Raw genomic sequence first — 24318 nt, 5'->3', positions numbered from 1 at the left:
CAGTCCAGTATCTCTTTCAGAAACCGTCTCCATGCTCCTGTTTCAAACCTAGTCTTGACCATCTTTCTTTTATTCCTTGTCTCCCTCCCCTCACACACCCACTACACCATGCTTCCTCTTCTAACTGAAACCTTTAAAGGAGAATAAATTTTTCAACAGACATCACCAACACTTTGATAAAAACAAACAAAACCAACCATCACAAGGGTAATTTCCCTTTGTGGAGCTTAGAGAGAATGCCAGAATTGTGCAGGAAAACAACTGTCCTGGAAGATGGGCCCCCCAACCTCAGGAGATGGACTGATGCTTCCCAGCCTATTTTCAGGTTCCAAGCTCCACTGGAAAATCCTGTGGTATCACAGTGACTGGAAGGCAGGCACTAGGGACCTGTGCTTCAAACTAGCAAATGGCCAGAGGAGTGCAAGCACATGTACACACTGCAAGCACATTTGCTGAGTACAGAACAATTCACTCAGAACTGCCCATCCCTGCCCCAAAATGTGTATGCAACAGCTAAACTGGTGAGACAATCTTTTTAATGATGTTTTAGATGCTACATGGTATATCATCCTGTACTACATATAGCTAAATTGATTTCTCTGGAAAAAAAAGTGCAGCTGCAATAAATTAATACATTTTACTTTGAAAGGCTAAAGGTTGGCAAAACTACATGCAATTAAATCCAAATACACATGAATGAATGTGTTTGGTACCATCAGCAACAAAACCTGCTTCTGGCTGTGTGAATAGCAAAAATCTTTTCAAGTCAGGTAAATTTTCAGACCTTGAATAAGTTGGGTATTTGAAAAAGTGCATGTTCCTTGTGTACAGTAATGCCCTTCATACATTTTCTCCTTCATGGTAAAAGGAGTCAAATGAGACTGTTCTTTATTCTAATCCTTTTTAGTATTGAAAAACATCAGCATGTAGCAGACCTGTAAAGAATATGTATAAATAAATCATCAGCAATCTCAATTACGTAAGAACTCAGTGACCTTTGTTAATTTTCTACAAGAGACAAATTTCTTTCACGTTTATCTGTGTATGAAACATGAAGTCCTTCCAACAAAGTTATTTTGCTGAAAAGGAGGAAGGACAAGAAAGAAATCTTCAGCAATAAACATGTGAAAGCAAATTCAGAAATTTTTAATGTCAGTGGGAAGGAAAAGACGTATAGCTCTGCAGCTGCTTCACAGACCATTTGGTAAACCTCCAGCAGGTTAAACAAACACACAGGGAAGCCTGTAAATGATACAGCAACTGCAGCCTCTCATCCAACATGAAAATCAGCAAATGACTTTGCAGATATAATAAACACCTCAAGTGCAGAAAAGCTTACTAGCCTGTGATCTGCATTTCACAGGTCAGAAGGATTGCTTCTGCTCGGAAATCACCCACGATCGTTACCATAATAACTGTGACTGCAGAGGTTACGGCTAATGGATTTCTAAATGCTTAAAATCTCTTCAGTGGCATTTTGTGCTGATTTTTAAAAGTACATAGTAAAAGTAAGTCTATGAGAAAAATGCAAATTGAGGGAAAAAAGTGCTTTTGTAGACACATACTTGAATTTACTAAGCCAGCTTTTACTGACATGCGTTTTATTTTCAAGTCTTACTTCTGCAATGAATTCTTTTTTCTCACCATGAGAACTATGAAAAAGGTTGGAGATGATTTTGACAGATTTTCTCAGGCAAATCATGCTCTTACTCTGCAAAACCAGTTAGCCAATGAAGACTATTTCACATTTTGATGGGGGATGAAGGATTAGGTAACACAGTGCTGCATCTGTGACATCAGAGTGCTTCTGAAATGTGAGGGAAGCTGAAGTTAAAGTCAAGGAAGGTTTCTTTTGACAAGGATGAAAAAAATGACTGAGGACTGCACAAGTCAGGCAACATTGCTTGAGAAGGTGGCTGCACTGTAGCAAATGATGCAAGGGGCCTGCTGATGTTAGGGACATTCTGTCAAAGAATAACGGGATCATTTAAATCTTCTGCAGTTTTACTCAGCAGAGGAGCCTGAAGGAATCGCACCAAGTTAACCGTGGCATGAGAACAGCTGCTTTTGAACACGGGCTGTCTTGCCAATGCCATATTAACCACTAAGGACAACAAAACTGGCTCTGGAGCTGTGCTTGCACACAGGTAAACACGAGCCCACAGGGATGCATCGTGTCTGTCACATCTGTCAGTCACTGGGAACCTGGCGCAGATGTTAAGAGCTGAGCCACAGGATTAATCTGGGAGCCATCTCCCTCCTGAGAAGTGTCACTTAATGGAACTCAGATCCCAGGATCACTTCAGAAGTCTAATTTTTTTTTCAATCAATGTGGATTTTTTTTTTAGAAACCCTTTTATCTCTCCATCTTACTTTCCAGATTTCTCACTTTTTTCTGAGATTATCTTGCAACAGAAGATTAATGTGCTCCATCTATGCAGTACAGAACTTTTCCTCGTTTAAATCGAGGCATAGCACACACGATCTTAAATTCACTAAATACAATTCTATATTGTCAACTCAATGACATCATAACTGGATCACATGTTCTGGCTTTAATTTAAACTGGATTCTGGAATTTTTGTTTTTATATATATATAAACACATGGATAAATATATATATACACACACACACACACACATATATATATATAAATTCAATTACTTTCTTGTTTCTTCACAACCTCTTCTTGCTTTCTGATAGTAATTTTCTGATGGTATTTTTATTTAAACAGATGTTCCTAGATGTTACAAAAGCCCAAGAATCATAGTAAAGAAAGAAGAAGGGTCTTTAAAATTCTTCAGCTTCCACCTGACCTACATTTGAGTTCATCGGTTGTGGGTAGTAGACAAACCCCTCAGGAAAGCCAGATTTGATGCAGCTTGAGACAAAATATGAGCATTTGCTGCACAGCAGGCTGTGGGCCAGGGAGGGAAAAAAAAGGCATACCTCTGTATTTTTGTAAACAGCTCCTCTATGTGTTCAGAGCCAAGGACCAGATGAAAACTGCCTTACTGCTTTCTAATGACATTTACATTGTGTATTTAAAAATATCAGAGCCTGAAAACTCCCAGGATGTTAATTATTGGTTTTATTACAATAATTTAGTATTTCATAGCTTCTCTTAGGAATATTTTGTGTCCTAAGCAATTACTGAGGACACTACATCACACAGCAATTACTTTTTTAGTATCAGCTCTGTAAATATTATCTTTTCAAGGCATTTTAAGCTTCTGTGATTTGTATGTGCTCCCTTCTAGCTAAGCAGTTCAAAATTCAGCCTACCCTAAAATTATGTTTGTTTAACATTTTAGTTTTGCATTAAAATCCTGTTACCAAGCTCCCCCCAAACAAGGCTGCAAACCATCTACTAACTGTAATTCCAGATCTTGCACCACTGCAGAGGATGTGCTCAGGGCTGTACATTCACTCTATTTTCCCTCCAGTTTGATGGCTACCCTTGTTTTTGAGATCAAACACTGTGCTGAAATACAAAACCTGTATTACAGCATGCTTCAAAGAATCAGGTAGTGTGGTAAGAAAGTGCAGTATTTACACAAGTACAAAGGAACTGAAAAATCTAGTTGCTTTAATTTCAGACTTTAAAGTCTTCACAATTTTCCTTCAGAGCACAGTGACCTATTTTAATAACTGACCTGTTAGTACCTCCCTGCAGCCATGTACAAAAATTGCAAATGACAAGTAATAATAAAAAAAAACTGGTTAGAGAGAAAAAGAGGCTCCTGTTGGTGGAGAAAACCTCAAAAGAATGATCTTTAACATCTAGTTTGGTCTTTTCCTGCTTGTCTCTGCAAAGGCTGGCATGCACTCACACCATGAATGCAGATAATTTGCCTGTTGTCACTGTGGAGTAGAAGGTGGCTGGAATTAGACTTGGGAAGGCTCCTGTGGGTCCCAGAGGCAGACAGAGCTGGAGAACAAGGGTTAAAGGGGAGGCTAAACAAAAGTGGCTTGAACAACATGGTGAGGACAAGACTTCAAGGGCCTTGTGCTAGGTGTGTTGAGCAGGGCAGAAGGCAGGAAGGCTCTGCTATCTGTCCCAGACAAGAGGAAAACTCTCTTCGAGGAAATATTTCCTCTACTCTTTGTTATTGCCCATTTCTTGAACAAGAATTTACTTAGGAAAGAGAGAGCTCACAACTGCAATTGTCCTAAGCCAAACAAAATCTCTGAATTCACAGATGATTCAAATAGCTCTCCCAGTGTATAGTTCACACTATAGTTCTTCTGAGATCTTAACTACTTCAGGCAATGAGACTTTACATAGTCAGAAGTCTGAGACAGTGCATATGTCTAGGTCAGTAGACAGAAGAAAGAAGTATGGATTTTTAATTTTTTTAAAATTTAATGCCAACTGGGATTGAGCAGAAATTCACTTTTCCCAAAAAACAAAACAAAAATGAAACACTGAGAAGCTGAAACATTTCACCTCAAAAAAAGTGGTGTTTTTAACTAATTTTTTTAGTAATGATAAGTTTTAAGACTCAATAAAAAATATGGACTAAAAGCAAAATGAAACTTTTGTTACAGATTCTATGAAATATTTTAATCAGTCTTAAATGTAAGATGTCTTATTCTCACTTCACAAAGCAATAATTTTTATTCTTGTGTCAGGTCACTTCGTTCCCCTCCATGTCCCCAGTTTTCAGTAAGTGAATGGAATTGAAAACAAAGAGATGTATAAAGTGAACAGTTTGCACATCATTACTGTTGACTGATTTACCTGTGTTGTTAAAACAGGTAAGAGGGCATTGAATTTTAGTTTGGAAATCATGGGAACAGCTACTCAGCCTGTCCATACTCAGAACAGCACAGGAACATGCTTATCTTGAAGTAAATGTTAAGGGCTCCTTGACTTCAAAGTGCCTCTTGAACAGTGCCATGAGCTCTTGACATTGTATCAGTGCCACAGGAATAGCTGATGTCCTTTTTAAAGCTCCTGCAGGAATAAGCAATCCCAGGAACAACACCTTTGGCTCACCTGCTACTGGCCCAACACTTGCCCTTGGCTGGGCACTGCCTGGACCTCAGCAAATCAGGAAACCTCAGCCCAGAACTCAAGGGAACTGTGTCCATCTAAACCTAGGGATTCAAGAGGCTGGCTACCAAATACCCCAATTTTAAATTACAGTTGTTTTTAACTGCATATATGATTGTGAGGGAAGGGTCTAACCCATGACTTCTGAAACACATTGTTTTCACTGATGTGCCTTAACACTAGTCCTGACAGTTTCTTCAGGAGGGCACAATACACTCACTCCCTTGGCTTCTGTAAGGACACAGTAGCTATAAGGGTTCATTATATTCTGTTTGACAGTCTAAATTTAAATATTTAGAGGGGAAAATCTGTTTGTTTCTGACTGCAAGCTGCTTCTCATGCTAGCATTACCTCAAGCCTTACTTTTAAGTTAAGAAATTCTGACTGTGAAGCTAAGTAACGTTTCAAACGATCATGTATATATAACTGCAACTAAACACCTACACACATGCAAAATCAAGTCCATGTTTCAAACCACATTATATTAATGCATATAATTTGAATTAACTATTATTTCAGCAATTCTGTAAATCCCTTTGAAAGGATCTGTTGCTTGTTGATTTTGCACCATGTGAAGACATGGTAAATATGACATGTAGTCTCATCACATGAATTATGCATTCTGCATCTCAAATAAGCAGGTTCTGTTCCAGGGAGATGCTTAATCCATTCTTTCCTTCTGGGGATGAAAGAAATTAAACTCAGTGCACTGATCTCACAGTATGTGCTCATTTGACTTTAATTATAAAATTATTATTTCAACATTTTTTCCTGTAAAATAAACCAAGCCTGAGCTCCATGTAACCTCTACAGAATTACATTACTTCTCTGTGCACTCAGTCAGTGCTCATCAATACTGCTCTTTCAATCCAGTTTCACATGGAAGGATAAAACCCACCTCTAGAGGTTTGCAGCTGGTACAGTAGTTTCAGGCCTCGCAGAAACAAAAGCTCCCCTTTTTGATAGCTGCCAAAAGGATGGAGCAGTGAAATCCTTTAAAGTGAATTCAAATGTCACGAGAAGGAACTTTCACCAAACACAGGGAGATGCCACGACCCCATTACTAAGCTGGAAGATTTACATCTCACATCCTGTGTATTTTCACTATTTTTTTTTTTCACAGACTGTTCAAACCTGTGCAAAACTCTGCATACAATCAATTACCTTGCTAAAACTCAGTAGTTTTCCCTTGGCTAATTCAATAGGCAGAGCATTCCTTGGGAATAGAACATCTGCTGTCCATGTCTTAGGAATGACAGAGCATCAAGTGGAATAGACAGCTGTACTGTCAAAGGTACTCCCCATGCTTCAAGCTTGAAAAACTAGCAGTTCAGAAATGTGATGTGTTATCAGGCATACCATCTGGGGGAACAGAAATGAATGCTTTCCATATAGGATAAGATCTCTGTGTGAGGATTACTGACAGTAACTCCAGCTGACATGTTCCTATCCAGGTCCAGCAGAATTTACTGGGTTCACTGCACCACACCTTCCAACTCAAAAGCTATTTGGAGATGACCTACATAATGTCAGAAGGGTGATCCTGCTCCCAAGCAAAAGCAGCTGTTCTGCTTCTGGTCTTGTACTAATTAATGCTACTAGTTAATAGTGAACCTCCTATTGCCAAATGAAGCTGGCTAGCTGGGATGCTTCTGCACCTCTGCCAAGACTAATCCACAATGTAAATAAAATGCTCACACACAAACGAGAATAGAAGCTATTTACAAGGTGCTATCTCACATACAAAACATGGTGTCAAGTGATATAAATGTTTATAGGTTATTTTCAGAAACTTCAGTCAACTTCTAAATGTTCAAATTTTCATAATTCTCAAAATAGTGCTTAGTTTTGCAACGCCTTTTGTGTATCTAAACCCACAACATTGATTGTGTTACAATGAGAATTTGCTAAGGCATGAAGAATTTTAATTACAATTTTTTAAAATATCCAACCAGCTCAATCTCTCTTTATTCTTTGGGGCTGCTAAGGTCTAGAGATGGAACAAGTCATTCAGATAATGTCATCACTATATTAAAAGCTGAAGAATATACATAAGCGTAGATTAGCTGTTTTCAGAACACCTGAAATAAAGCAAAGCACATCTCACCAAACACTTGTATTATCTCTCTGAATAAACTGTGACTTATGCAGAGCACACAGTAAAAATGTATCTGCAGTGCTCTCAAAAACTCCAGAATGCGCATCAAAATTGTAAAAAAATCAAAATAAATGGTCATTAGTCACCATGACTATTACTCAACACCTGAAATTCCTAATCTTATCAGATGTTCTGAAGAAAAATTGTACCAGTACATTTTCATCAAACTTTCTTTTTAAAGAACACAAGAGAAAATCGTCAGGAGTTCTCAAAATGTCATGCGAAACCACAAACTTCAGCCTGTTCTCAGAGCTTAGCTTAAGTGTTTTATAAATACAGTAACAACATTTTAATGGTAACTACTAAGATCACAGCAAAAAAAACCCAAAAGGTTGAATACTTTCAAGGCCATAAGTATTACTGCCTATGAGCTACAGCATTACCTGAAAAGCACCCTACAGACGTCTTCATTCACGCTGAAGAACGATGAATATCGACTTATATTGACTTGGATAAAAAAAGACCTGGTTGATGTTTGTATAATTAAATATTTTCTTAGAAGAATAACTGCACATTGGATGCTGTACTTGTGCCTTTTCACAATGGCTATGATCCTCATGATTCCACCATAAAAATAACAATTTTTAAATCACTATGGTGTTTTCAAGAATGAACATGAATGTTCATTATAAGCAATACTAAATAAGGCAGCTTGCTCTCTCATGCATAGAAACACAAACACAAAGCATCCACAAAATGTGCTTTGGTTGCTCTCTATAGCTGTTGGGATGAAATCTGAGCCTAGAAGTGGCAAAGGTCTGAGCTCCATCCCCCATCCACAAACTCTCTGTGTCTTTGTTCAATAATAAAGCCACTTAGCACAGGCAATATTAACCATTAGAGGGTGGGTGACGACCTCAGAGCTTCTGATTTCTATTGCAATTCATCTCCCTTTCGAGTCAGAGGTTAGTGTGCTTGAGGTGAGAAGGGCAACATCAGTAATTCCACCTGAGTGCAACCTTGGTCAGCGTTCATTTGTTTTCATTAAAAGGTCTCTAAAATATTACTCAAGGTGAAAATCCCTTTAGATTGCTGCATAATATGTCTGTCAAACTTGTACGTATGTCAGACTTGTCTGAAGGAATTAAAAGAGACACAGGTGGAAAGATCACTTATTTTAACTAACCATTGATCTAATGGTCCAGAGCTTTGTGTGAAGCAATGACACAGAAGACAAGGATGGACAAGAGATTCTGCACGTGGCAGAAAATCACGTGAAGACAAGAACTCTGTCAGAGTGTTTCTCTGTTAGACTTCTGAGCCTGGCTGATGAGTAGTGGAAAATATGAGCCAATCTCCCTCTATTATCAAAACCAGATAGCAAAGAAGAGATTTCAGAGGGCCTGAAAATATATGAGTCTCTGATGAAAAGGTGGCTGTGCTCAGTGTCTCAAATCTGCTGTGAAAGACAGATACGGCGATGCTCTTCACAGTAAAAGCATGAGGCAACCTAACTGTGGAAACTTCTTACAGCTCTCTTGGAACTTTCCTTATTAAGTTGCTTGATGGCAACTGTAATACATTTGCTTTTTATAACTAGTTGAATTTTGATTAGAATTACCTTGCTGTTCAAAAACAAGTTAGGCGTTACAAAAAGCGAAGCAAGTCTTACCTGGAATACTCTGTCTCCTCACAGACAGTGCTCCATCAGGTGCCTTTGCCTGGTTTGCAGATTTTGTGTAAGGACTCTCATCTAAACAGAAACAAGCAACACCTCCAGTTACTGTTAAATATAATGTTAAAACCAACATTTTTTTATCTAGATACTGTATGAGCTAGCAGAGCAGATCAGAAGAGATGCTATGAGCCAGATGAGGATGGGTATTTCTAAATGCTGATTCAATGCTCAATGTCATGTTTAGACTTGATGACAAAGGCTCTGAATAGGAGAGCTGAAAAGAATCTGCTAAAACTCAAACTGGAGCTAACACATATTGATGACAGGCCTGATATACAAAGGCTTTTTCATGTTTAACACACTGATAGAAATTGCCCTTTTCTCATGTTTAGAAGCTTCGTGTGTCAAAGACTTGAATGACAGAAGCACTGTCCCTGCTCAGGAGTAAAAGGCTCTGGAAGCTTTTGAATATTCAGGCTGGGAAGATGCACTCCTTTTCATTTAGGATCTGTCAGTGTGTGATTCCTTTTCCTTTGTAACAATTGATTGGAGAAAACATCAGAAAGTTGTTGCCAAACAGGCCACCACATTTGTGCCTCAAGAGCGGCACTGTACCTGTCTGTGTCTAAATAGGAAGCTATGTGGAACACCTACTGATCAACCTCAGTGCAAAAAAGACCACTAATGGTGGGACGAGCAGATGAGTCACCAATTAGAGACAGCATTAGGCAGAAAGTGAGTCACTTCTACATTCCTCTTAAGAGCAGAATGATGATAAGGAAAAAAATCAACCCTATTGTAGCTTTTAAAAGGACAAGCTATTAGTGCAGGAAAGAAATGTGAATAAAAGAAGAAATAGTATATGCATTTTATCATTTCAATCAAAAGAAAGGACTTAGAAGAAATAGGGCTTCTGCCTTGCCCTCCCTTTAATTGAGTGCTCAAAGACTTTGAAGTGTCACAAATCTTTCTGTTTGCATATTTTCCTTCAGATTGCAAACGACTGATGCATTTATAGCATGTGCATGAATACATGCTTAAATACTGATCAATGAGTAGAGGAATCAAAGACTACATTATCTGTAATAGCATCCTCAGATCAAACAGAACCATAAAAACTTTTTCTGGAGGACCATCTTTTCAGCTGACACTCTTGACAGTATAATCCTTCTTTGCTGATTGCACTCTTTACATCTGGCAAGGTCTCAAACTCCTTTAGAAACTTGCATCAAAGACAGCAGTCAGTTTTTATACCAGTGAGATAAGGGTTTGGTCAGCATAATTTAATTTAAAATCAGGTCTCAAAGAAGTGACTGAAAGAGCTGGTTATCCTTTAGAACCAGAACTTCTGTAATGAAGTCTGCTACTACTAGGCAGTTGCAACAACAAAAAGCTTAAATTAGTTTAAAAGGGGAAAAAAGGAAAAGGCAAAATAATTATTTATAGCCACAAATCTTGTTGAAAATACAGCAACTAGTGAAGAACATGTATTGGTAAAATAGCACAACAGCCAATATAATTGTGTTTTCTACAATAAAATGAACTGCAATTGTTTTAGGACTGCAGTGGTACAAGTGGAAGACTAACAGGCTTGATTATGTTACACGCTAGTACAAACGCCAAGAAAATAAAGCTGCCAGCTACAGGAAACAGAAGCATGGAAAAAATATTAACGTGGATCTAGGTACATAATTCAAGAAAAAGATATGTAAAGCCTTATCCTTCCATTTGAGGTAAGCTGATAAGCTAATATTATTGCATATGTAGAATATACACCCCCTCATTAAAGAAAAAAAAAAAAACACAGACTGAACTAAAGCTTCTGAAAGAAGCAGCATTTATCTTTTTTTCTTTCACAGAAGAAGCACCACTGAGCTTGAACTCAAGGCTGAAGACAAAGAAACTGAACATGTGGCTTACATGTCCCATCCATTGCTACTCAGTTGCAGTTGCTGAACGTGACAGCAGATAGTGTGAGACACACACATTTTTCAATTAAAAAGTGGGCAGGAAGCATACAATTTCTCTATAACTGATGGACAGTGATGACTTCTGGGCTCTAGTTGACTGTATGCTCTACCTAGGAAAAATCTACCTATTTACAGAACAAAACAGTCCTCTCCAAGTCAGACTTCTTACATGCAAATTATTATCATCAGACCGAGGGAGAGGAAAAAGGAAAGAAGAATTTCCACAACTAGACTTCTTCCACTTAATCTTTGTCATGGACTAAATGAGTAAATCTCCACTCTCATACTGGAAGATTTTCCCAATATTGCACTGGACTAAGAGTACCTGTGGCGATTCTGAGTTCAGAACATAGGACAAGTCTGCAAATCTTTCCGGTTAACAACACCAATGAGGGGAGGGGACTGCACATTCAAATACTTACTAGGGAGCCTGAGCAAAAATGTTTTCTACATAGTAACTGGCAGATGTGAAAGTAACTACGACTGCACAGGTGAGTAATCTAGGATTTTAATTTATGCCTACTATAACTGAAAGCTTACATGGGGTGGGTACTGCAGGCATGAAATTACATTCCATTTCTTAATCAGCTCACAGATTCTTGTAGCAAAACAAAGGGCCCAAAAAGTTTCTTCATAAACTTCTGAAACCCCATACATGCAAAATATACCCTATTATTATTGGGAAAGAACAATGAGACATTTGTGAACTGGTAAGCTGTTCTCAGAACTGGAAAGAATTTTCTTCCAATGCCCTTTTAACAGTAGAATCACACTAGAAGTAGGTAGGAAGGACTCCAAGAAGCAAAGGACAACAAACACAATCAACTGTACAAAGAGTTCCTATTGAGTCTTACTGAGATGCTTAACTGAGACAGGAAAGCAAAATGAAGATCAGACAAATGCAGAAATACATGTCACCCCGAAGAAGCTAGAGAGACAAGGAAGTCCTGAGAGCCCTGAAATGTCACACACCATTCATGGTGCCCCAAATGAAAAAATCTGTTTGTACATACTAACAAAGTTGCATGAGCAGCCACAAGAATTTATCATCAAATGAAAATTTCTTGATGCTTTTATCCACTCTGCAGTTAGCAGGGAGGGTCTTAAAAATGCAAAAATATGACAGCACTGCCTAAGTGGATTTGTAGGAGAGTTTTGTATTACCAGCAATGATAGACTTGGAGATGAAACTCAATTCAGCAAGCCAACACACAGAAAAAGAAATGAGCAAAAGGATATGAAGCATTCCCCCTCCAAACAGGAGATAACAACTCAGGAAGAGGAAAAATTGTTATATATTTTAAGACGCCACACATACAAAATAGAGGGAGAAACAGGCTGGATTCAGAAAGACAAATCTCACCTGTTTACACCCCTACTAGTAAAATATCATCAGCAGGGAGTGAGCCACAGTCCATAAGGAACTCACAGGCCAAACTGCATTGCTCCAGAAATGCTGCAGAAATGTCTTCACATGGACACACAGCTGCAAACCCTGCCACTCAGCAGGGATTCTTGTCTGCTTCTGAAGGAATGCTCCACTGGTGGCCACATTCCCTACCAGCTTAGTTACACCCATCCACTTGTGCAGCTGCTTTTGATACTCCACGGGCTTTTTTTTCCTCTCATAATTCCCTCTGGCTAAAAAATCAGACAACTCAGAGTAAACAATTTCAGCTAGTCAGTAGGTCATACAAAGGTGTCGGCTGTGCCAGCAGATCTCCTCACTCAGTGACTACAGGAGACCAACCCTCTTACACTGTTAAAGAGACAGGGGTCATTTCCACCAAATTCATACTTTGCATGTTTCTTACAGTTGTAAATGTCCAATAGGGAAAGATGTACACTGTGTTAATTCACTCCTTCTTGGCAGAACACAAGTGATAATCTCAGAGGTGACACCTTGCAGATTATTTGGATTCTTAACCAGCAAAGCAAAATTACTTTTTTGTCTTCTCCTTTTACTTGTCCTCATGAAACAGTCCTGAACACCAGTAACAGGAGCTTACACATCATCCTTTCAAAGCCCTGTATATCATTAAAGACTACAAAGATAATAATCAAGAGGGCAGGCAAGTATTCCTACTGCTTACAGCTATTACTGTAGGTTTATTGCCTTTTGTTTGTGTGGTAAACACCTTTTTTTGCACTTTCCTTCCTATTTTTAACCTGATGGCATCTCTATCCTGTAACTGAATGATTCATTTTTTGCATTAGGGACCATGCTGTGACCCATTTATATCATTCTGCATTACTTTTAATATACAGGTGTGGGGCATCTGTCCAAGATTAACGTCTCTAGAGACTGTAAGAAAGAACAGTAATGTAACCCCAGGAAGATTATACATGAGACAATGTGTACAGACACATATCTGAAGTGCCTGGAACTGTGTCAGCAAAATGACCATAAGAAATCATTAGATATTTGCTGTATTTAGTTTAATGTCCTTTGAAGGATACCAACTGGGGGCACATAAGAGGGAATAAAAGGAAGGCCTAAAGACACTTCCTCAACAGTCAAGTCTAGACATTCAACGTTTCAGGCAGTTTATGACCACTGAGCCATTCTCATGTCTCTCTTGGGGGCTGTGAAAGCTATTGACACAAGATGTTGTTTACAGATGTGGTAAAGGCTAAGGGCACTCCCTCCTTCAAGTCTTCAAAAGGGGTTAGAGGACGTTTCCTTCACTGCTGCCATACGTCCATGGGATAACTGCTGAAAACAGTAAATGTGTCCAAATCCTGTGCAGCACCAGGTGGCCCCAGAAGGTGACTAAGCACAGCTACATCCTGTTTCATACGAAGGGGAAGCTTCTTCCCACCCCACTGGGAACAGCTCCTGAACAACTCTGTGGCTGTCACTTTGCCTGTCCTATGTGGAGAGGAAACGCGAAGATGCTTCGCTTGTTCTCAGCTCTATGTCACCATTTGTACCTGCTTTTCTACTGCAAAACATGCATTAGAGGGAGCAGGCAAATAATGTGGCATCAAATTTGTACATAAGGAATTTCAAACACAGGAATTTTCTAATATTTAGGAGCTTGAAAGCTGTTCTAAATTTTTTCAACAGTAGATGTGAAAGCATTATGAGGGAGAACAGAGTTTCCATCTTTCAGTTCTTCATTTTTCATTCTTTGATGGCTTTACTTATGTCTTACCACAGAACAAGCCATTCTTTGGCCAAGGAAAAACTGAATTTAAATAATTTTAGAGCTTAACCATTTAGGTCCCAAGTAGTCTTCACAATCCAAACAAGTGAAATCTGAGGTGTTCTCAAATGTTCCCCACTGTGAAGAATCTCCAACCAGAGTCCCAAGACTCCTCAAAGAAGTACATTACATTTTCAGCTGGCTAACCTTCAGCTGTCTCAGTGACAGGAGTAAGACCAACTTTGTGTGTTGCTTTTTGCACCACCTGGGACAGCATGCCCCTCAGACAACTAGAGAATTACATACCCATACAGACATAGAGACTGGCAACACCACAAATTGTCAAGAGGATTGGTTGCAACTAAAAGAACATCCCCAAGCTCAGTTCCTCAAAAATTAAAAGCTCTAGAGTCCCAGTTGTTACTTCACAAATTTCTAGATCTGCAATATTCCATTCACTGAAATTCGTTGCTCCTTAATTTTATAAAGAGTATTTTTCACTAAAAACAATGAATTTTTATGAATCCTGCCAGTACAGCACAAAATAGGTTCTCGTAGTTCCTATATCTGAAACTTCCCTTGAATTTTATAATGGCATAAAGCTCAACGTTATCTAAGAGCATATTTTCTTTGCCCAATATCATACCAGTGACGGTAAATTCCGAGCTACAGCATTCTTCATTATCTCCAATGCTTGCAGCTAGAAGCTATTACAGATAAAAATAAACATGTATCCACTGATGCCTGTGGTTTATAGAAGCTCTGAAGTTGTTGGAAGACTTACAAAGAGTCTTGGTAGACTTTTTGGATCATTACTGCAGCAACTCTCTTCTAAACTCAGACCTTTCAGTTAAAGATCTTCCCTTCTGTGAGAAAGCTGAAACACTGTTAGGAGCAGGGACTTGAAACCCAGTCTCACATTCACAGAGAGTACCCAAACTCCCAGCTACACAATCATTTAGTCTTGCTAGCTCATTCTGACAAAAGTAACAAAAAATATCTCAGAGAATGTATTTTTCCTGGGACAGTAGCATATTTTTTGTAAGATTTCCTTTTAAATAATACAGAAGTCTACAGAAAAACTAAAACTATCCTGGAACATTCATGGCTACTACAGTGTCACTACAGCGCTGTCAGAGCATAGGGGACTATAAAGTGTTGAAAAAGAGACAAAATTATTTTAGCCTTTTTCACCAGATGCAAAATGTACAGATTTTGAATGTATATGATTCAGGAAACAACAGAATGTCAACAATTTGCTTTTCCCATATGCTAACCCTTTCAGATGGGTTATGGGAGCTCCAACCATGAAATAAAGCATTAATTTCTTCTACTGGTACAGAGGAATAATAATTTTTCAAGTTCATTTTAGAGCTGTGGCTTCAGTCAATTCCAATGAGACTGGATTTTTGAAATGGCCACGCTGCTCTTCAAAGTAGTGCTTAGCTATATCTAAAATTTTTTAAGCATTGCATGTAAAGTAGTTATTAATGGCCTAGGCTCCAAGTAGGACAAATATGGATATATTTAATCTTAATTCTTTCTTATCAAATTGTGTGCTCAGTGCTCTCAAGAGCAGTCTTTGTTAAGAAAACATAGGCTTTCATATGCTTCCATAAGTAACATTTGTTGGTGTGTGTGACATGAAAAAATTATGAGAAGAAAGAGTTAGAATAGCTCCTCTGGTAATTTTCTTTTCCACATTTAGCAGACATGTCTCTGGTTTTCTCAGAAACTTAATTTTAACAGTTATACTACCAATGAATAACTGTGTTGTCTCTCTAAAGTGAAAATTTATTCAATTTTATTATACTTTATGTAAATTTAATTCTCTTTTTCTCTGAATTATATGGTTACTTATTACAGTAGCAGCTCAGTTTTAATCTAGAAGCAAGAGAAGTAGGGTACTGTAATTATGCATAACTGTGAATCCATTTCATAGTGATATTTACAATACCTCAGCAAGCTTGACTGTTTGAAAAATGATCTGAATATCCTCCAAGTTTGCAAAGTTAATTTCCTACGCCTGTGCTTAGGCACCTGAATGGAAATGCTTGGTTTTCTAAATGACTAAGTATGCTGATCTCCTCTCAAAGCTATTTTGCTCATGAAAATTCAGAACTTTCCAAGACCATTTAAAACATGCAGGATCTGCAGAAAGCTCAAAATGTGTCTCAAGAGATATTAGCATATGGTGAAATTCACTTCAGTGGATTATCTAATAAAGAAGTAATCCTATTTAAATAATACCCCAACCACAAACTACTTCAAATCAGATAAATATGTCTTTTTGTTTATACAGCATTGAGCATTAAGCACAAATGCCATAAACCAGAATCATCACTGAATTGTTACATAATTTTAAAATTCAACTTGAGTTTCACTTTATTGTCTTGAGCTGCTGTTTATTGTTTATGGAAATAATACAGGCATCACATAAGTGATATGTGTGAGGATTACCCAGAACAGCCAGAAACTGAAGAGGCTGGCGCGTGAAAAAGCTTGAAGAAACTGGGGACGTAAACTCTTTTCTTTTCTGCGACAGTCTCAGGATTTTTCTGTACATACAACCTCTGCAGGAAACCTTATCCTAGAGGATGAGGCTAAAAACCTTTCCATTTAAAAGGAAATTCCTAAGTGACACAGATACTATTGACAGGAAACATTTCCAGATATTCACACCTCAATTTTATTCTGAACACCCTGGTCCATAAGAAGTTTTTGCTGTCCTTCTTGCACATGTGTACCTCTGATGTACTGCTGCATGCTGGCATTGTATGAAAGTGCCATTCATTAGCTTTTGGGGGAAAAAAATATATTGTAAACGGTTTTCTTTACAGAGTTCTAATAATTAATAAATTCAATAAGTTTAACACTGGTAAATGCTAAATCAGCATCCCTCGAGAATATTTGAGCATTAATTACACACTTCATGGAAAACCACTTTTATGAATAGCTATTTACTTTAAAAATGCATCAGTTACTTTAGCCTTATCTTGAATTCTCTACCCTGGGTTCAGCTACCCATTCCCAGATGGGCTGGGAAGACAGTGGTAGCCGATACGGAGAAAAGGGGCCAAGCCATATCCCGTGGCTCCTGGATGATGCCTGAAGCTACGTCACCACGCTCCTGACTGCTGTGGCTGCCCAGCACTGTGCCTCCTTTGTCCCTTGGACAAAAGGCAACTGGCTTCCTGGCCAACAGCATTCCACTGTAAGGAATGTACTACACTGTACCACAATGTGTGCTATGATCTGTTGTTACACTTGAGGTTAAAATGCAACAGCAGAAATAGATAGTGGTCATCTGAGTTCTGCATGTCACCTCTACTGTACCAGCAGATCTTAACAGCCACGTCTTTGTGCATCAGCTGTGCCTGTGCTCTTTCAGCCCAATCTCAGAAGAGGTTTTCCCTACAGCCTGACTGCTAGCAAGTTAGGAAGTAGAAGAGAGGAAGAGACATACCATCTTCAGTGCAGATGAAGAAGAGTGCAGACCACAACACAAAGCAGATCAGGAACATCTGCCCAGGTTGCTGACATTGCAGCTGGCAGGGACTGGGGGAAGAGAGGATGTCAACTAGGAACTTCTCTAGTGCATGCCAGGGAAAGCAGAAGCTAGTTGCATGTGTGCAGGGGGAAGCCAGTGGCTTAGATTAATAGCTGAGTCAGTGAGACTGTAATTCAAGTTGCATAAAAATATGTAAAATATGTTGAACTGTTTAGAAAACAGGTGTTTCGTTTGCTTCATGGAAAATAGGAATAAGCAAAGTCACCACACTATCTTCAAAGAAAAGAAGTTAGAAATTGTAATTTTTTCTTGAGTTTAGTTATCTTGTCTCAATTCTAGTGCTGTACTAGTGCTATTTGCAATAAATTATATAATGTGTTTTTCACCTTATTTGTGTCTGTAAGAGTCTCTGGTGATGACATCTTCATCACCTTCCTCTGGAAGCTGGTCCACAGGATGCATCAGGTCTCACACCTGGAAAATATTCCCTCTACCAGTCTGCAATTTTCTTTCCTTGCTTTTACTGTCATTCTACAATTCCTAATAACATTCTTCCACTCTTCAGAAGATCTTATTAAGACTATCTCTCATGTATTCTGTTCATTGCAGAAGCCACACAGATTACTGAGCCTACTGCTTTAGGCTCAGATCCTACCAGCTCTTCTTACTGGGCATGACCTAGCACAAACACTGGCTGATCTTGTCACCAAAGCACAGCATACACACTGACTAGGATATTCATTTGGTGGAGTATCCCATTTAATTTTAAAGCAAGAATTTACACAAGTTTAACTCTACTGTGGACAACATTAAGAGTAAAGCATACTTTTCCATCTTTGTAACATATACATTTGCAGCATTATAGTTTTTGGGTTTTTTTTAATCCCACTAACAAGCTTTATTTGATCCACAGAATAAGTCTAACCTGCCACTAGGAGCTGCATAAACATTATAGCAGTACCAGTGTATTTATACTGGCATGCCAGTGGGATTGTCCCTCTTATTTGTAGTCCAAATGATGCACATTAGTCCAAATTGGCACGGCTCAGGCTTAGTGAAAAACAGATCTTTCAGACTGCACTTCTTTCAAGAGTCAGGCCATAAACCTGGCACCTTCCTCATGGCCTTGTGAAATACTGTCCTACTTCCAGCCCCTACCCTGGAAGAGTTTACTCAATATATCCACAGAAACTGCGCAATAATTTAGACTAACTTCACTTGTCAGCAAAACTTCATTGTTTTTGGAAGATGTGACAGGTTTGAACACAGTGCAGAGTAAGATTCCTTCTAAAAATACTGCTGTGTGCTTTTAGAAGTGGGAACAATGCATAGCAAGAAAAGAGATGTCAAGTTGACAAAACAATATATACATATTTGTCTTAAAGCTCACATAAAGCCTAGGCCACCTTCTGTGCTCCAGACAGCACCTATCCATGCATGTAGTTCTTTACAGCAAGGCTTTTAACCTGTCAAACAATCTTTATTTGCCAGTGTCTCCTGGGTCCTATTTAATCTCAAAGCTTATTTAGGGCAAGCAGTTCAGTTCACTGTCTGCAGTATTCCTCAAATTCTCTATAATGGTAATTATTATATCTCCTTGTCCACATCTTTGCCTACATGCAACTTAGTCCATGTGTGGATCAGCTTTTCGCAATCCTGTGGAAAATACAGCAATAAAGAAATAGATAAAAATGAATGTATGGCACACAGGAAAATTATAGCCCCATAACCTTCAAGAATGCAGACAAATAATTTTTAATCTTTCTATGCACAAATCTCCCAAGCCTTTTAAGTAGGATCCCTTCTCTTTCAGGAATTCACAGCTGTACCTTCACAATGCCTTTGGCTCTGAATCTCCTAGAAACAACAACAGCATTAACTTATTGCCAGCCACAACTGCTGGAAGAATAAATATGGATTTAGGTTTTTTTATACTGTGAAAATTCTATTTAAATTTCTTTCTCCCAACGCTACAGTAACAGCGATGAAATTATTACATCTTTCTGTGTATTACCAGCACATTGCCAGCAATTTCAGATCTATCATAATATGTGTGTGTGTGCATGGACATTTATTTTTAACAATGCATTTACTAAATTCATAAAATAATTTAAAAATAGACAACAGAAAGCAACCACAAATAACAAGAAATATCACATATTAAAGTAAGTTAAATCAACCTGATGCTGCTAAAGGACTCATTCTGCATGATGTTGAAGGCAAAAGCTGAGACCTTCCAGACTGGACATATAATGAAGGTCAAATAAGCCCTTGTTTTGGCAGACCAACAACATGATGAATGCCAGAGTCCAGATCACTCTATCATGGCTAGCCTGTGCCTTGTCCAGGTTCTTATAATGAAAGACTGAGGGAAACCAAGCTGATTTTAGGAGCCAGAGCAGAATATAACTATTACTAAGACATGGTGTGTAAGACTTCAGACCCAATGAAGTGCTAAATATATTAACATCTGCACACTGTTCAGGCTGTGGAATGCATCTGTACTAAACATCTGAAAAAAAGAAAGTTAAGAAAAATAGGCCACATCATTATTTCACAGGGACACTATTTCCTATTTCCTTCATGATCTGAAATCTCTAAAAGGAGAGCCTGGTGCAGAATACATTATACATAAATGTAAACTGCCACTGAGAAAGCAGGGAGAAACATTCCTATGCATGCAAGGAGCAAAAAGCTTTCAATTACTTGCTGCAGCTTAGCAATCCAGGCAACAACAATATCTTATTGACCACACCAGGAAGCAGCCATATAACCAGCAGCACCACCCCTATCAAGCAGGAAATACAACCACAGCTGGAATTTTATTGACCAAATCAACAATAAAACACAAAAGACAGTATCTGTACCAATAACCAGGGCACAATGTCTTACAGGTGACAGCACAAGTTTGATCTTTCAGATATTTCAAGAAATAACTGGTATTTTTTAAAAATGCAACTAATTCAAGCTATGATTTCCATATTGCACAAAGCAAGTGGTTTGCTGCAAAGAGGTGAGTTGAACACACTCATTTAGACTGTGAGAACAGCAAAAGCAAGCCACCGAGACTCATAAGAATTGTTGATTAAGGAAGTGGCTTTTAACCTTTGTCTGTCAAGCCCTAAAAGATCACACACTACTGTGATACATCTCTTGAAAGCCCTTAAAAAGAAATTATTCCTTTACTCTACTGCAACCAAGTTCTTAAGGTGTACAACATGACTAAGTTTCTAAACAAAGAAAAATAAAGACTTAAAGATAACAAGCACCATGATCTGCCCAGAGAGCTTGAACAAAACAAGTTTCTGCCCTCCATAGCCACATTCCGACTTTCAGCTTTTACAGAAGCTCGAGGATTTGCATTGGTTTTAGCTGGCTAGAAAATGTAAATGCTTCTGAAAACATTTCCAAACAGGAGATACGACTGTGGAACAAGTACTGTTAACTCCTCTGATGGACAGTGCCAGCTCAATGTGCTTTCAGCTTCTCTGGTACATTTCTTGAGAGGAAAGCATGGGCAAGAGAGGCAGACCCATGGAGGAGACTTCTGTTGGAGGGCATGAGTATGTAAGGGGGTGGGGGAGCATCAGCAGGGCAGGCTGAGAGGACGGGAGAGTACAGAAAGTACAGGCTGGTAACAAGAATCAGTGGTGAACGTGCTGTATGAGCATCAAATAGAAGGAGAAGCCACGCCAAGGGTTTGCAATAAACAAATAAATAGAACCTGTTTTGTCCCAAATTCTTGGGGGGGGGGGGGGGGGGCAGGGGGAAAGAAGGGTGGGGTGGGAGGAGGAAGAGGCCAAGGCAGATGTACTTTAAAAATAACCTGGGTTCCCCTCAATCACCCTGAAAACAAACACATTAAAACCCACCTGAAGTGGTCTACCAGCAAAACCCTGCCATTCACTATGCATAATACGGAGTCAAATTATTCTTTGTGAGGCTTATAAAACATCTTGCTAACACTTTCCCCTTGTCTCATACTCCACAAAAATTCCATTTCTATTCCTGTCTTCTTGCCTTAAGAGAATAAATAATAATAAACTCATTGTCATGAGGTTTATGGGTGTTCAAAGCTGCCAGTCACCTGCCATTTCCATGTAAAGTACAAACACAAGCAGACTTGTCCTTGAGGGAGTTGTAGGGCAACTGAGCTGGTGGAATTTACCCTAGGCTTTCTGAACCCATTCTGTCCCAGAGTTTATAATAAAAATGTTGTTTTCTCTCTGTCAAAGGACACTTCCACCAAACAGCTCTGTGAAAGCAGCTCCCATGCTTCATATTTCTGTGTAAGGTCAGACCAGAGGCAAGGGATGCTGAACAAAGCTGTATTTTGCATGTTCCACAGCAGCATTCCTTCTGCCTGCTTCTTTAAGTCCCTTCTTCACTTTGAACGGTAAGTACATTTTAACAGTGTATACAGAATAGAAAGAATCAAAAACGAGATGAGGTCTGACAGAAAGCAGAACAGAAAATAAACATATGCAATGAATAGGATGCTGTGTGTCAAGTAAGGAAGAGGGAGAGAAGAGCAAAACCAAACTATGTTGGATTGCAGAGGAAAGGAAGTAACAGTATGCGAGAGGATGAATGGGAAGAGACTAATCCCACTTTTCAATTCCTTCTTGATTGCCTACCAAACTCCTCTGACAAGTTATATTTCCTTTGCTAACTACACAGTACAAGTGAAGTAGCCTGGTTTGAAATCACACAGATGTTAAAAGTCCTCAACTTTGAGTTCCTACTCCTAATAGCAAAAGGCCAATGGAGAATCCACTGGACAAGTTGATTTGGCATGAAACACCCAAGACACCAGTATCACTGGTGTGATATAGCAGAAACTAATACACTGCTGCTTCCCTTCCCAAACTGCCCCCTCTGCTCTAGGCTAATATTTCTCCCAGTGAGCCACAAATGAACAAGGGAGATAGTGAGAGCTGTATTTATGCTCTGTCACCATCACCAGCTCAAGGAACCTGAGTGGGAACTGAAAACAAGCTATGAAGTTCAGGAAGCAAAACCCTTAATACTTTTGCAACCATGCAGAATTTTTGGTTCAGATAATTTCTTTAATATTCTGCTTAGCAGAGAAGCACACATAAAATGATAGTGCTACTGCTGCCATTATATGGATGAAATAAAAATATAGAAGTCAATGACAAAGATAAAACAAAGTGAACATAGGGTCTTGGCAGAGAAATTATTTATTTAGCCACCACTGCTGTACACATTTTTTTCTCTAGCATGATTTTTTAAGGGACTGCATTAACCTCAGAAGTGCTCCCATTGCTTCCAGTATGAAAGTCTATTGAGACTTGCATGTAAAAAGTTAATTAGAAGTTGAATAAAATTACAACAGAGATCAAAGAATGCCTATTCCCCTAGTTCATGCCAAGATCCATATATGTGTAATGTTACATACAACAATATAAGTTATTTCAAGATGTTCTTTTCAATAAAGAATATGATAAAGAATAAAATGTTCCTATTATCCTTTTCTAATGGATTTATTCAAATTAAATCAGAAGTTAAAATAAATAAGTTAAACACAAAAGGATTACTCTTTCATGAATATTGCCAGGATATCTTCAGTTTAGTCAGACTGGCTACTACAGCAATAGTAAAAGCAATAATTTTCCTTAAGACCCTGCTCTGAAAAAGTATGTCAGTTTAAGGGTGGATTTGCTCCTATTAAAGCAGTGCTTTAAATGAAAAGGCAGTGGGATTTTAAAGGTAGCAGACCAGTTTTTGAACACAGGCTGGATGCTGTTTTGATTTGGGATGCTCTCCTGCTCTGGTTTTGCAGCTATTCAGGCACATGCATGGCTTTTTGCTCTCTAAGTGCATTGAGAAAGTCAAGACATGTACATTTACATAAAATGCACAATAATACATTTTTGTGAGTGGTGATATTGTATTATGTTTCATAATGTAAGGAAAAGAAAGCAAACATCCATCACAAATCCATACACCATCATTTCTACAAGCACTTCTAAAATATGGCACTCAATATCACATTCCTAATTGCAGCTATAAAAAAACAGGCCACTACTGTATCAGCTTCCTGCTGAATACCCTGGCAAACTGCAGTGAGCATGGCTGTCTGCAAGTCTGATACACAATTTCTATGTAAGAATAAAAAACTGGATATTGGAAGTCACACATTCATCATTTTAGTCTCTTTAAAAAAATATTGTAACATTTATTTTCATAAAGCTCATAAAAATAAATGTTTCTAACACAGTGATTTACAATACAAAACAATAGCAATTTCAGAATAACAGCACTTTGATATAAAAAGGCTATAAAAGATTGTCCAGCTTTTTTTTATAAAGACACAATCCATTCTGAAATTCCCAGATGTGTGGGCTACCATCCCTTTCTTCACAGATTTTTTGTGTGCTCTTACACACTTGAAAATAGACAGAAGTTTATTAAAGTGCATCAAAGTGCTGAAAGAGAAGAGGCTGCAGTCCATTCGTGCATACAGACACTAATCTATGAACATCACCACTACAGTGGCTTTCCATTTAAAAAAACCCAGCTTTATTACCTTAATTTTGCTTCAATTCACTAATTAGCATTAAAAGACTTCACAACCATTCATGCATTATTTGCAACTAAACTCCAGTCACACACAAATTTTAGTCTTTTCCACTGAACAGAAACAATGATTTTTATGTGAGCAGGTAAGTGATAAAGGAGTAGTGTGGATTTGTAAAGGTATGGGTGCTGATTTGACTGACCCAGTTCCCTTATGAAAACCTGCTTAAATGAACAGAGAAAAGCCACTCTGGATCATGATTATAATTACTGCTCTCCTGGACAATCTTTGTGAATCGTCATTTCTTC

At 38.5% G+C, this 24318-nt stretch overlaps 1 protein-coding gene across 3 annotated transcripts in view; it reads right to left on the bottom strand.

The window, feature by feature from the left end:
* Positions 1-24318, bottom strand: part of GRIP1 (glutamate receptor interacting protein 1) — a 307820-nt gene that overhangs the window by 93796 nt on the left and 189706 nt on the right. For all 3 annotated transcript variants that reach the window (XM_059846957.1, XM_059846958.1, XM_059846959.1), the window contains exon 2: positions 8831-8911. In XM_059846957.1, coding sequence (XP_059702940.1) covers positions 8831-8911 — 81 coding nt within the window. The remainder of the gene's footprint in view (positions 1-8830; positions 8912-24318) is intronic.

Source organism: Haemorhous mexicanus, chromosome 5 (genome assembly GCF_027477595.1).
Source record: "Haemorhous mexicanus isolate bHaeMex1 chromosome 5, bHaeMex1.pri, whole genome shotgun sequence".
Taxonomy (NCBI): domain Eukaryota; kingdom Metazoa; phylum Chordata; class Aves; order Passeriformes; family Fringillidae; genus Haemorhous; species Haemorhous mexicanus.
This window is presented reverse-complemented; position numbering and strand designations above follow the sequence as displayed.